We start from the raw sequence: 14671 nt of genomic DNA, 5'->3' as shown, positions 1-14671 counted from the left end.
ACAGTGGAATTTGCTGCCAAGGAGTGTGGTGGAGTCTCCTACTTTGGAGGTCTTTAAGCAGAGGCTTGACAACCATATGTCAGGAGTGCTCTGATGGTGTTTCCTGCTTGGCAGGGGGTTGGACTCGATGGCCCTTGTGGTCTCTTCCAACTCTATGATTCTATGTTTATATTATTATTCAGTTAATTTAGATACCATTTTTTGGCCCAAAGGTCTCCTCAAACAGTAAACATCATACTAAAATAAAATCTACAGTAGAGTAAAATGGCATAAATCAGTAAGACAGCAAAATCTTAACACATAAGAGCCAAAGAAAAGCCTTCCAAGTTGGAGGATTAAAAGAGTGTTCTTACAATACCCAAACATTGAAATAAATTTCCATATAGAAGCACTTGTGGCTGTGTAATTTTAAATAATTCTTCCTTATATGGGGTCCTTGTAGCTTCCCACAAGTTGTTTTGCTCTTCAGCACGAAATCGAGTACTTGATACTGGGAATTCTCCCAGAGCCTGTGAGAGGGAAATATTACTCTCTAGAATTGCTGAAGATCATTGATGTGGGTGATATAGATGACAACAAGTGAAATTTCCACTTGTAAGTCTCACCTGTACAGCATTATTTCTGGGTACCAGCTTGGCCTTGTGGGTCTGATTTTTATTTTATCAGTTACCTTTAACACCAGAAACTACATTTTCTGAAAATAAAAATTAATTTCTTGGTAATCTAAAAAATCTATTTAGCCTCACATTAATTTTCCTTGTGAGACAATTAATTTTGATTTAAGAAAAATCCTTTATCTCCAGAGTACCTTGATATAAAGCATCATTTGAAAACATAAACTGACAAGAGCTGGGATAGCTCAGTCAGCAGAGCGCGAGGCTCTTAATCTCTGGGTTATGAGTTCAAGCCCCACACTGGGCACAAGATTCCTGCATTGCAGGGGGTTGGGCTAGATGGCCCTCATGGTCCCTTCCAACCCTACAATTCTCTGATTCTATGCTTCTATAAACTATTCCAAAAGTGCAACATTTTGCAACTTTATCAAAAAGGGATAAGGAAGCTTGTTATTGTTGGCATCCATCTGTCTCAAGAGACAATGGAAGAGTGTACCATTGGGGGTAAAGTTACACCATTGGGGAGTTAACACTGCCTGTTGCAGCTGTAGAGACCAATACAGGAGAAACATGTTTTATTGCAGCTGGGGCAGATGAAGGCGTTTGGTTTCGCTGGTGCAGATGCACTATGGCGTTTCTTCTTTCCGTGCTCCTCCCAGCGGTCATTCTTCCTCTGGTCATTGATTTGGATACACAACCTGTCTGTCTGTCTCCAGGTACTGCAGTTGTTTGCAAGGCATTCCCACATGGCAGGGTTAATATTGTCAGCCTTCATGTCACGTTTGCAAACAACTTTATAACACAGAGTTGGTTTGTCAACAGGCCTGCTGCCAGCTCCCTGTGGAGCACATCCTTGGGGATCCTGCCATCTTCCATCCTATGTACATTACCAAGCCAGTATAGACGTCACTGAGACAGAACTTGGAAGAGCACGTATTTGTTTGAGGCTCTGTCCTGCCATGTGGTAGACCTTCATCTTGGTATTGGTCATTAGCATCACATTCTCCCATACCCTTTTGGAGAGGTGCGCCATTGCTGTGGCTGCCTTACCAATAAGCTTGTCCAGCAGCAGTGGAAAGGTTGTGGGTTATGGTGGAACCCAGGTAGACAAAATCATCTTAACACCTGAAGGGTGTGATCACCAGTGCTGATGCATGGAGTGCTGGCAATGTCCTGACCCAAGAGTCCCAGATGTTTTTCTGATGAGAAGTAGCTCCAGAAGAAGTCCTAGCCTCTTAATTTTGCTAAGCTCCCTAAAGATTTTATTTCTATTTTAAAATAAATTGGTAATTTAGAATATACCTGTAGTTGTTTGCTCTAGGAATACTAGCATATTATGCACTGAAATTTAAGGAATGATAACATTATTTAATGGCCACATGACATGCATCTTGAAGGACACTTCAAGAAATTATGCTTTGTATCTGGGTAATTAAAAATATTTAGTTTAAATTACTACTGTGAAAAGAATGATAAGATATACAGTGTTCTTGTACTCCTCTCACAGGCTTCGGTTGGCCACTGAAAAGAGGACATTGGACTAGATCAGCCTTTGGTCTAATCCAGCAGTGCTCTTCTTACATTATTACTTTTTTTACACAACTCTATTTTCTTTCTGATCACTATAAACTGAAACTACGCAATTTAAGAATTTGAGGTAACATGAACAAGGAGGGAGAGATGGGAGTACTTGGAGGAAGATGTAAATGTCTGTAATTCTAAAAACCAAATATAGCCTTGTGTAAGCAGAAGCTGTCTTCTTCAGTGTTGGAGGATGTTTCACATAGGTAGATGCAGATGCTGTTCATGTGATCCCATATTCTTCTTTACCAGAACCTAGCAGGCCATCTTTTGGTCCTTGCTGTACAAGTCGGGTCATAATCAAGCCTCTTTACTAGATAACAGCTGTTACCTAAATTAATCCTGCACCAGACGTATTCTCTTACCCACACTATTAATTTTCAGTTTGGTTAGAAGCTGGCCAAGTGCAGGGCAAACAACAAAATTGTTGTGAGTGATTGTGTTTCACACAGTTGCTAGGCAAATGTCCTTTGTTAATATTGTAGAGATAGCTTTTCTTCAAACCTCATGCCACTGGGCAAAGTAGGAGTGATACAGCTTTCTTCTTCTGTTAAGATTTTCTCAACGTTTCCTTCCTGGCTTTGTTGCACCTACATTAAAGTGTAATACTTTTCTGTCATTACAATTTTGTTGTCAGAGCAGTGCAATCCAGTAATCAAACTGTAAAACCGATGTCTTTTTAGAGTGTAATGATCATGTGTTTAATTTTTTTTTTAATGCACAATTTTGATCACACAAGTGACAAAGCTACACATACTGCACTGGTTTGGAAGTGAGCACAGAGTTCCTTGGCTTCATTCCTCATTAATCTTACATGGATCTTAAATGACTTAATTTTTAATCCTGGCCTTCGGGGGTTAATTATGATGGTTAAATTGAACATAGTTTTTTAAAGCTGCCAGTTGTAACTGGACTGTGCATGTGTGTGAACTAAGCAGAACAAATGAAACTAGGATCCTTCATTTTAAAGTACATATTGGCAAAAACATTTGATGTCACTACTATATAGTAGTAGTATGTTATTGAAGGAATGATAATGGAGGTGTTGGGCTCATACTCAATGTAGCCTTTTTAAAATGAAGCCCAGATGTTTTTAACTTTTCTGACTGGCAATAAAATCCCTGTCTTTACTATGTGGGTTGTGAACACAGCTGTTGACCAAAAGATGATGAATGATAATACAGTCTGTGTTTAATTTTTTTTAAGGTGATGATAGTTGTGAGCACCTTCTCTCTAGTGGAAGATTTCTTGGGGAGAAAGTGTGGCAGCCTCACGGCTGTATGATGCACAAATATAAGCAGAGGTAAGGTATTCTACTTTTAAATTTTCCCTTAAAGAAGAAAATATCATAAGTCTACACTTAAATGTAAAGTCTTAGTTTCTGGGATTATTACATTTTTAGACCTACACTGTGAGTATCATATGGCACATAATGTGTTTGTGCTGCTCATGTGAGTTTCCCCTATCCCTATTAGTGGTTTCACTTTATTAGCAGAAATGAAACAAATAGTAATGATTGTTAGTCTGTATCTTGCTTACTATGAAGAAATTTCTCACATAACCATTTCAGTTCGCCTACAATTGCAAACTGCTGCTTAAAGCAGCCATTTAGGCAAATCCCACCCACCTCATTCTCTAGTTCAGCCTTCTGAGCCCAGTGCCCTCCAAAGATCTTGAACTACATCTCCCATCAGCTGCAGCCAGCATGGCCATGCAAGCTGGAGCTGTTGGAAACTGTAGTCCAAAATATCTAGAGGGCACCAGATTGAGGAAGGATGCATCTACAGTGGTGCCTCGCAAGACGAAATTAATCCGTTCCGCGAGTCTCTTCGTCTAGCAGTTTTTTTGTCTTGCGAAGCAACCCTATTAGCGGATTAGCGCTATTAGCGGTTTAGCGGCTATTAAAGGCTTAGCGGATTAGCGGCTAAAAGGCTATTAGCGGCTTAGAAAAAGGGGGGGGGAGCGGAAAAAAATCGGAACACTCGCAAGACGTTTTCGTCTTGCAAAGCAAGCCCATAGGGAAAATCGTCTTACGAAGCAGCTCAAAAACGGAAAACCCTTTCATCTAGTGGGTTTTCCATCTTGCGAGGCATTTGTCTTGTGGGGCACCACTGTAATAATTCCTCCATCAGCCTTGGTGCACAAAGTATTGCACCATTAAGGTGCCTGTCAGTGAGCAAGTTAGTGTACCTTGATTGCTTTAAGACTATAAAAGAAAATGTGAAGGAAATAAAACCTCTATTCCCCCACCTCTACCAGAGTTGATCTCAAACTGTTTTAGTGGTAGCAGCTAGATATTATGTAAAGAGGAGTTCTCACATTATCTAAAGCCTTTTGCAGTCACCCCAGGGAATGAATATACCAGAGAGAAGGGTGCATCAGTGGGTCCTGCCATCTTCAGAGCAACCTTACTTTTTGAATTTGATTTCTTAAAAAATGTGCTTACTTGAGAGCATAAGATGAGTATGTTGGATCGGGCTAATGGCCCACCTAGTCCAGCGTCCTGTTCTCGCAGTGGCTGACCAGATGCCTGTGGGAAGCCTGCAAGCTGGACATAAGCGCAGCAGCACTCTGCCCACTCGCAATTCCCAGTAACAGGTTGAGTTGGAGGCCCAGCACAGTCTTACAGTGTTGCAATTCTCTTTTCTTAGTTAATAGAATGTAAAAATGGCAGGACAGTATAACATAACAATTTATGAAATGTATAACAATATTTGTAGTGTTTTATAAGAAAAAGGAAAATTTGTTCCCACAAATTTGAATTATCAAGGATATGGGATATAAGTTGGTGCTCAGAATATTCTACAGTGCAGTTTTTTTTGGGGGGGTGAATTACTTTTGCTCTGTCATACTTGAAGAAAATCAATATTAATGTTTGTTTTTACAGTGAAGCAAAAACTTGCCTCGTAGACAAACATATTGCATTTATAGGTGATTCTAGGATTCGTCAGCTGTTCTACTCATTTGTGAAACTCCTGAACCCTCAAATTAAGGAGGATGGAGTCAAGGTATGGTTTTTATATTTTACTTTTATCACAGTTATTACTAGAAAACCACAGTCATTGTAATACCTTAGTTGTAAAGGTATTTCTGTTGAAAATGTATTGATTCAGTTTAGACATCACATTCCTGGTCCACCAAATCAGGTTTGGTTGGGTTGGGAAAACACAGTATGCCCATGTGTTCCGCCACCACTTTCTCCCTTCCCTTACATGCCTAGCTTTACAATACTTTTTTATTTATTGCATTTGTACAGTGCCTTCTTCCCAATGTGGTTTATGATTTAAAATGTTAAAACAAATAAATATTGCAAAATATTTTTAGGCTGCCTACAGGAGCTGGTGGCAGTAGCTCCTTGACCTAGGCTTTTCTTGTTTTCTACTCTGCCTTGCCTCAAGGCAGGCCTTCGTACACAGGGCTTAAGGAGTCCCAGGGAAAGTAGGGGTTAGGTTGCCCCAGCAGTTCTCTCAGGACATTGATAGTCTCTTCAGGAGCAGGTGGTCATACATAGGATGTCAATACCAGGAAATTCAGGTTTGAGCACTGGGTACACACCAGGATTGTAAATTACACTTTGTTTCTGGATTCCAGTTCTGATTTGTGAAGAGTGTTCAAGCCAGTTTCTCAATATGGGCATCCTGTCTTGTTGTGCTGAAATTTACCACAAAGTATTGTATCAAGCTGGATGAATAAGGGGAGTCTGAATGGGAGGAGGCAGCAGATGGTGGAGGCACCCTAGTTTTCAGATCAGGAATGTGATGTCTGAACCAGGCTAATGAATGTGGGAACTTCAGAAAGAGAGCTGATCGAGCAGTTTCAGAGAAAAGAACCAATTGCTGAAAAGACAGGTGGTTAATAGTGGAAACCTGAAGAATACGGTTGGGAACTTTGTATTTAGAAGTCGGTGGCATGAATACATTTCAACCGTTGGCTTCGCTGTGCCTTAACCATGTGCAAGTTTGATGCCTATTTTACTTAGCTGTAGCCTGCGGCATCCTGAAGTGGCACTGTTCTTTGGGTACAGTCAAACTGCAGGTGAACCCAGAAGTAGAGAGGGAAAGAAGGAGGGAGGGTTGAGCTTTTGGTCAGTGCTACACTTCAGATATAGATAAAGATAAAGGAGGAGGACTATCTTAGAAGAATGAAGTCAGGAACCCAAGGAGAGAGAGAGAGAGGAGGCAGTCTGAGATATCATTTTAGTCTGAACTCCAGGCAAAGAGAAAGTCCTCATGGTGTGCTCCAGGGCTGTTAGTAGAGGGCGACTTGGAAAGATTGGGGGGTGGGGTGGGACCTAGTCTCACTAAGGACTAGCCCTTGAAAATAAGAGCATGTCAGTGTTTGCAGCTATTTTACCTAAAGGGCACTGTACTAACTGGAGAATAATTGAAGTGTGCCTGAAAAGCCCCCAAATTATATGTTCGGCTTTGTGTGTTTATTTTCCTCCCTTTAAATAGCAGTTGCAGAGCTTGTAATCAGGTTTTGGACCATTAGAAATATAGGCCTACGCTGGAGTCCTGGATGAAAATCTCTTGTCTTCCGCTGGTCCTCAAAGCTGCTGTTCTTGTCAAGAGGGAAGCTGCCAATGGCACCCTCTTTCCTGATGCAACTTTGAAGCAGGGTGGGGGTGAGTGAGGTTTTCTGGGACTGTGGTGAGAGGATAGGATTAAGAACTTCTCTTGCTGCATCATAGTCCCAAACCTGTTTCCTGCTCCCTCTCTCCCTTATCTCCTCCTTCTTTGCAGGCAACTGCTATTTATAGTTAAAAAGCAAAACAAACCAGGCAACATCAAATTAAGAATTTAGCATAACATGAATACAGTCATGGATTTCTGGAAACTGGCGTAATTTTTGCATGTTTCTTACTTTGACAGCATGGAAACATTCCTTTTGAAGACAAATCATCTTCACTTAAAGTGGTAAGCATACCCAGTTGCTTCTAAACTAGAATGAAGAAAAGAAGTTGGCATGTGTATTTATTTTATTTATATTTATTTATAATATTTATATACCACCCTTTCACAAAACACCAGGGTGAAGTATAGCAACATAAAAAAACCTTTAGAAATAAATATTTACTAAAGTAGTACTTTCATATTTTATTATAAAATTTATATCCCACCTTTCCTCCTAAAGGAGCCCAAGGCAGCAAACAAGTGATAAAACAAAACCAAAAAAATTTCAGTGCATATGCAGACTTAGAAATAGCTCCACTTGAAAGGCTTGTTGAAGGAGCCGTCAGTAGGTGCCAAAACGGCAACAGAGATGGATCCTGTCTGATACTAATTGGGAAATAAGATGGTAGGTACCAAAACACTAAAAGCAATTCCTACATTGTGCAGAACAGACCTCCTGACAAGATGGTGTTTGCAAGAGGCCCTCCTTTGGACAGTGGAATCATAGATTTGAAAGGGACCTCAGGGTCTTTGTCCCATGCTGTTTTGAGCTTTATATGCCAAAACATGAACTAACCCTGTACCTAATTGGCAGCCAATGCAATTCTTTCAACACTGGGGTAATCTATAAGTGATATCCTACCTCAGTTGTTGAGCTACCACAGTTTGCACTGGCTGCAGCACACACAACCACAGGAAGATTTTGCTTTGGGCTGGTTTTCCTTGGCTGTCTTGCCGTAGGTTTTAGGAGGATTGTGAGGACAAATACTTGAATATCTGAAGGAATTAAGTGCTACAGAATATAACAAAAATAATTTCAAAAATACTCCTCCCGCTGAAAACAATCCAGTTTCCTCTTTGAGCAGTTAGTCAAGTCTCCTTCTCACTATGTCTTCTTAAGTAACAGCAGCAATGTTTTCTACAAAAAGTGCATAAATTATTAAAAGAAGATGTGTGTATACATGTGTCCAAAAAACCTGATTGGCCCAGGACCCCAAGTTTTCCAAACATGAGCGCAGGATCTTAGTGTACATGCATATTTTTACTTACAGGTGTTATACATTTGCGGTAGAAATTGCAGATGGAACGCTGCTGATTCTGTCAATAGTTGTGACATTTAGTGCTGACCTTACCTGACTGTTTCAGGAGAGTAAACCACTTGCTAATAAACTCATCCATTTCCTCTCAGGAATTTCTGTGGTATCCGGAAGTTAATGGCTCTATGAAGCAGCTTATCAAATCTTGGACTGAAGTGAGTTGTAATATTGAACTTCCTTGATGACAGTGGTTTTCAATTAGTGTGCCGTGGCACCCTGGGATGCCTTGAATGATGCTCAGGGGTGCTGCGGGCATCCCTGACCTCTGTCCCTCTTTCCTTCCCTCCCTCCTCTGATGCCTTTGCCTCCCCAAGGCTTATGTGGCTGTTTGTTGCAGCAGCCCTGGCTACAAGCTCCCCAAGTGAATGAATACTCTAGAGCTGGCCAGGGGGTGCTGATTGCCAGGAGCTGAGGCAGCCTCAGAGTAAGCAAGCAAGTGGGTGAGGGAGCCCAGCCAGCCAGTCCACTATCACTTGCTGCTGGGAATGAACAAGCAAGTCCCAGGCTCCTATGGGGCAGTGTGAGGAAGCACCTCTCTTTGGGAAAGGGGGGGGGGCTGGTCAGAGATCAGGGGAAGCTGCAGCAACTGCTGCCCGGAGGACTCCCAAGGAGAAGGAAGAGGAGGCTGAGGGAAAACTCCACAAGGGAGGCTGTTCAAAAAGGGGTGAGAGCCTGCCAGCTCTGCAGGCAAGGGGTGACATAACTGGGCTCCTGAGCCCCACAGGGGTGACACAGAAAGAATGTAGTTTGTCAAGGAAGCTGTGGACTCAAAATGGTTGAAAACCTCTGCTTTATGGCAATATATTTCAACAATCCCAGGGGTGGGGTGGGGGTACATTAGGCAGTTCTGGTCCTAAAATTAATTTCAATATAGTATAAATTAAACTGCTAGTTATCCCTCAGTTTTTTTCAATATTCACTGGCACTCTGAAGTGTATCTTTATTTATTTAAAATGCCCGTTATTCTTTCAAAGAGCCAACTCAGGCAGTGATGGCTTCCAGGAATAGGGCTAGTGAAAAATAAGGAGGTCAAAACAAAAACAAAAAACGGTTTGTTTTTTAACCTGAAAGTGGCGAGGACAGCATGCATGTAGCATTTCTGTTTACAGGAAAGAATTGATTGGCTCACTTTGCAAAGGGGTTTATAATCTGCTTTCCTTGGTGAAAATTGCAGAGGTTTAGGATGTTGCATTGTTAAAACAAAACAATTACAAAGTAATGTTCTATTGTACAGTGTAGTTAAGTGGATATTTAATTTAAGTGACATTCTAGATTTTGCTAAGTAGAAAACAGTTCCACAATTCCCTTCATCAGCAGTGCTTCTATAATGTCATAAATTAAGGTAAAGGTAAAGGTACCCCTGCCCGTACGGGCCAGTCGTGTCTGACTCTAGGGTTGTGCACCCATCTCACTTAAGAGGCCGGGGGCCAGCGCTGTCCGGAGACACTTCCGGGTCACATGGCCAGCGTGACGAAGCTGCTCTGGCGAGCCAGCACCAGCGCAGCACACGGAAACACCGTTTACCTTCCCGCTATAAAGTGGTACCTATTTATCTACTTGCACTTAAGGGTGCTTTTGAACTGCTAGGTGGGCAGGAGCTGGGACCGAAAGATGGGAGCTCACCCCGCTGCGGGGATTCAAACCGCCGACCATGCGATCGGCAAGCCCTAGGCACTGAGGTTTTACCCACAGCACCACCCGCGTCCCTAATGTCGCTCATAACTTAATTGCTTCCAAATCAACTGCAGCATATTTTATACATTGATTAAAGCTTGTGGAGGTTTTTCCTTTTTAAAATGAGGTTTAAATGTGGACTAATGTGATTAATTTTTGCAGTACAGTACATTTGATTATTCATGTCCTTTATGAAGACACTGAAAAGACTAATCTCCTTTTTACTGTTCCAAAGGGTTCTTCTCCAAAGCCTCACATAGTTGTAGCAGGAGCTGCTGTGGTAAGCTATTCATCTAATATGTCACTGTAATGGCCAAATGAAAATTAAAACAGTAGTCTTCTAATTCAGACCTTTAAAATCCCATATGATCTTCTTTCTCTGTATTGTTTTTCATTAACTAACCTTTCACACTTCTGTCTTGTAACTTACAGCCTAAGCTTCCCTGTGCATCCCCATCTCTCTCTCTCACTGTCTTTCTGGTTCTAGAACAATATTACTTACCGTATTTTTCGCTCTATAAGACGCACTTTTCCCCTCCTAAAAAGTAAGGGGAAATGTGTGTGTGCGTCTTATGGAGCGAATGCAGGCTGTGCAGCTATCGCTGAAGCCAGAAGAACAAGAGGGATCGGTTCACAGCGATCCCTCTTGCTCTTCTGGCTTCAGGGATAGCCACACAAAGCCTCTTGAGCACAGCGGGAGCGCTCCTGCCTCTTCGCTCAAGAGGCTTTGCGTTGCTTTCTTGTTTCTTGTTCTCCTCCTCTAAAAACTGAGTGCATCTTATGGCTGGATGCGTCTTATAGAGCAAAAAATACGGTACTTTTATAGACAGATACTTCTGGCACGGAACACCTTCTTTGGTCTTACTGTCTTATGGAATAAAAATTTATAAGGGGACTGATGTGTGCTGTGGGTATCATTTAATATTTGAAACTGCTGAAGGAGCAATAGATAATTTTTGAAAGTTTTAATAGTAAGTTTTCTCAATTTTAGATAGTTGTCTTTTAAAATTTAAATTTGCATCAAAGTCCTTTAGCAACAGCAGTTCGCAATATCCTATGCTTTTTACCCAAGAGTACAGAGTTCAGAATTTTCTTGTGTTTATCTACTTCAGCTACCCTGTTTTTGAAACATCAGCTAAGATTTGTGAATGATATTGAACCATTTTGATTATATCGTCCACAAATATGTTTGCTAACTGATTCACTTTTAATACTCTTTTAGTGGTCTATCAGTATTCACAATGGCAGCAATGAAGCCCTCACACAGTATAAAATCAATATCACATCAGTTGCTCCTCTTCTGGAAAAACTGGCAAAGAGCAGTGATGTCTACTGGGTCTTACAAGGTAAAAGAATGACATAGCTGTTGTGTCTTGTGGTGAAACAAATTAATTAGCTAAGCATTTTTATATTTAATGCTTGCAATTCCAGTCTGAATATCAGTAACTACACCAGATTTATTCTATGATGTATTCCAAGAACAGCTGCTGCTGTTTGTCCCACATTGTGAATGGCTTAACTGGAAAATCCATTTCTCAGTTTGTGGGAAAACTCGTTTCTTATTATCTGCTCAGAGCATTGGCCACTTTTGGGGGGAAATGGTTGGTTAGGCTGCAGCAGGTCAACTGACTGGAAAGACTAGAAGCTAAAATTTTGAGTGGCAGCCCAGACAGTGGGTTTGCTCATGAGTAGATACCTTTTAATGCCAGTGGAATAGATAGGAATAGGATGCTTGTTTCATTATTAGATCAGCAAATTGAGACCAGATAGCTTGTTTGTCCTCCTTGCAAGAAATACTGTGTTACTATCATGCCCCGGGATGGAGAACCTTCATTTCTCTCACCAGCCCATTTTGGCCAAGCCACATCCACCTGCCCCACACCTGACATAAGGTGTGGGGAAGTAATGGCAGGCCTAGGCCAAAAGGGGCTTTGCAGGCAATGCCAATTGACAGTGCCTGCAAAGCCCCTTGCATAGTGCCTCCCAAATGCCTGACCACCAGGTTGTTGGGCATTTTTAAATCATGGCACAAACACTTCTGCCAGACCTGGACTCAGCATTTCCCAAGCAACAAGCACAAAATTTCCAAAGCTCCTTGTTAAGCATTTCCCAACTGCTCACCAAGGGGCTTCAAATGCCTTTGTTTTTAAAAGGAGCATTTTTTTCTTTCCAAAGGAAGCAGTATTCAAAGTGCTTCCCTTAGTAACTTAAATGCAAACTGCTTTCTTTGCAGAATGAAAAGTGCTCCAATTTTAGGAGCGTATTTCCCTCTGCACAGACTTGAAAAGGGCTCCCTCTAAGGGTCTAACTGGAGAGACATGCGAGGCTTATTTTAGTGGATCATTTTAGCAGGTGAAAATAGTATATCTAGAGCTTGAGTATTTATTTATTTATTTATTGCATTGCTTCTTTTTTAAAAACCCCCATTTTCTTTTGACATCAGATCCAGTTTATGAAGATATGTTGAGTGAAAGCAGGAAAATGATCACTAATGAGAAAATAGATGCCTACAATGAAGCAGCAATCAGTATCCTGAACAGCAGCTCAAAAAACTCAAAAGCTAAAGTAAAAATTTTCAGTGTATCTAGGCTGATAGCGGAAGAAACTATAAGTCAGTCCTCAGATGGTATACACCTTTCTGAAGCAAGCAGAGAAATAGTAAGTAATCTGCACTGCCAGGGGACTGGCCTAGATGACTCCTGCTCCCTTCCAGCTCTACATTCTATTATTCTTTATAGAAAACATCCTTTAAGATTTAGAATGCCAAAAGACTGACAATTGTAGGAAATTGCCTTAATTTTTATTAGATTTATTAGACACTACTTGTTGCTCCTGCATTTTTAGCAGTTGTAAGTTTTTAATGGATTTTTAATATTGTATTGTAAATGGTTGTAACCCTCGCTGGGACCTTAGGGGGAAGAGTGGGTTATAAATTAAAATAATAATGAGACTTCTCTTGAAGTTTTGTTTGCACAATTATTTTCAAACTATTTAATAAAAAATATTTTACACAGTGTAGATAATTGTATACTGCTTTGTATTAAGGATGTGATGTTTAGAGAAATCAGAATTGCTGATTGCCTACAGGGCTGTTGTATACATAACTGCTAACCATAGTTTAGCACTGTTTGTTTCTGTCTTTTCTCCCCTCATATGTGGCTAGGAGAAGAATTTGATTTACTTCTGGTTTCATAAAGTCCTGGGTAGTGCTTTAAAACAAACTTGGGGGAGTTTCAGAACAACCCTACATCAACCACGGATTACAAAGTTGGCCAGAATTCTATGAAACTGAAAATAGCAAAGTTCTCCAACCACACAGAAGTATGGGTGTGGATGTAGTGCTAATCCATGGTTTAATGTTGTATGTGAACACAACAGATATATGGAAAGTTTTTTGAATGCTGAAGGGGGAGTACTATATTAATACTAAGGTCAGTTCTGTTAAAAAACAAAAATAAAGCATCTTTGTGAAAAACAGGAAGTATAATTCCAGAATCAGCACTTCATTCCTCTGAAAGGAATTTGGGGGTGGAAGTAGGTCAAACACAGATTAGAAAAATATACGGTGAGCAGTGGATGCTAGCAGTGTTGTCACCCTGAATACGAAGGGTCAAAAAACCCCAAAGGTTTGTGAGGTTGTTGAGGATGGGATCTTCCACTTTTTTTTTGTTTTTGTTTTAGGTTAAACTATGGGAGATCCAATCATGGATCTACCAACATCTCATTTAATTTGGCCCTTGGATGATAGAAAAAGTTTGTCTCTTCATGCCCATAGTTTGGACTTGTTCAGTGAAACAAATTAAAAACAATATTTTGTTTTATTTATTTTTTTAAAAAAAGAAAACAACATCCTACCATTCATTTAGACCATGTGAGTCATACAACATTTTAAATTCCATATCCTAATGGCTGGAATTATGTGTTTTTTCCTGGACAGAATGCAATGATTCTGATAAACATCCACTGCAACAAGGTTATAAAGCCCATCGATGGTTCGTGCTGCCAGCCTCAGCCTCCTGTCACTTTGATACAAAAACTAGCCTTTGGGTTTTTTGCTTCCTCCATAATTGGATATTTAATTCTTGTTCTCATACGTCGTAACAATCACCAGAAGAATAAGCCATGTACAGATATGGAGAGTGGAGAAGAGAAGAAACCTGCCACCAACACACCAGCCATTTCTACTCTAGAGACAGCCTTGCAGTGTTTATGCAGACTTGGTTTGATAATGGGTTACTTCTACCTATGCGACCGAGCAAATCTGTTCATGAAAGAAAACAAGTTTTACACTCACTCATCCTTCTTCATACCAATCATCTATATCCTAGTGTTAGGGGTGTTTTACACAGAAAATACTAAAGAGGTAAGCCTGCTTTATTTTTGTTTTTATTTCTGAAAGATCACAGGCTCTTTGTCTGACTGGGATGTGTTCTTGAACTCTGGCAATGTTCCTGTCTTCTTTTTGTAAAAAGTATTTTTCTTGAGTTTACAATTTTAAGCAGGTTACAATAACAATAAAGGCAATGCAAAAAAGGGGTTAATGCTTCTTGTTTGCCTGGATGGCAGACAGTGAGAGGTGCATGTAGAAACTAGTCTACTGTACAAAGGTAACATTTGCCTTCAGTTGTCTGCCTGCTTCTGTCCAGCGCTGGCATGAGGCTCTTGGAAGATTGCCCACAAAGAAATGTGGTCTTCAGGTAGAAGAAGGATCCCCAACCCTGTTGTAAATAGATTCAAATAAAACCGTCACTTCCAGAAAAACGCCATGCATAAACAACAGATGAGCAGTTGTGGATGTTTCAACAACATTTAC

At 40.6% G+C, this 14671-nt stretch overlaps 1 protein-coding gene across 2 annotated transcripts in view; it reads left to right on the top strand.

Annotated features, from left to right (window-relative positions):
• Nucleotides 1-14671, top strand: part of CASD1 (CAS1 domain containing 1) — a 30481-nt gene that overhangs the window by 2707 nt on the left and 13103 nt on the right. For both annotated transcript variants that reach the window (XM_082194145.1, XM_082194146.1), the window contains exons 2-9: nucleotides 3402-3498; nucleotides 5083-5203; nucleotides 7067-7111; nucleotides 8277-8339; nucleotides 10094-10138; nucleotides 11081-11204; nucleotides 12302-12516; nucleotides 13796-14221. In XM_082194145.1, the coding sequence (XP_082050271.1) occupies nucleotides 3402-3498; nucleotides 5083-5203; nucleotides 7067-7111; nucleotides 8277-8339; nucleotides 10094-10138; nucleotides 11081-11204; nucleotides 12302-12516; nucleotides 13796-14221 (1136 nt within the window). The remainder of the gene's footprint in view (nucleotides 1-3401; nucleotides 3499-5082; nucleotides 5204-7066; nucleotides 7112-8276; nucleotides 8340-10093; nucleotides 10139-11080; nucleotides 11205-12301; nucleotides 12517-13795; nucleotides 14222-14671) is intronic.

The sequence above is a fragment of the Podarcis vaucheri genome (assembly GCF_965113315.1).
Source record: "Podarcis vaucheri genome assembly, chromosome: 12".
NCBI classification, from domain to species: domain Eukaryota; kingdom Metazoa; phylum Chordata; class Lepidosauria; order Squamata; family Lacertidae; genus Podarcis; species Podarcis vaucheri.
The sequence above is the reverse complement of the archived record's forward strand: the minus strand, read 5'-3'. Positions and strand labels throughout refer to the sequence as shown.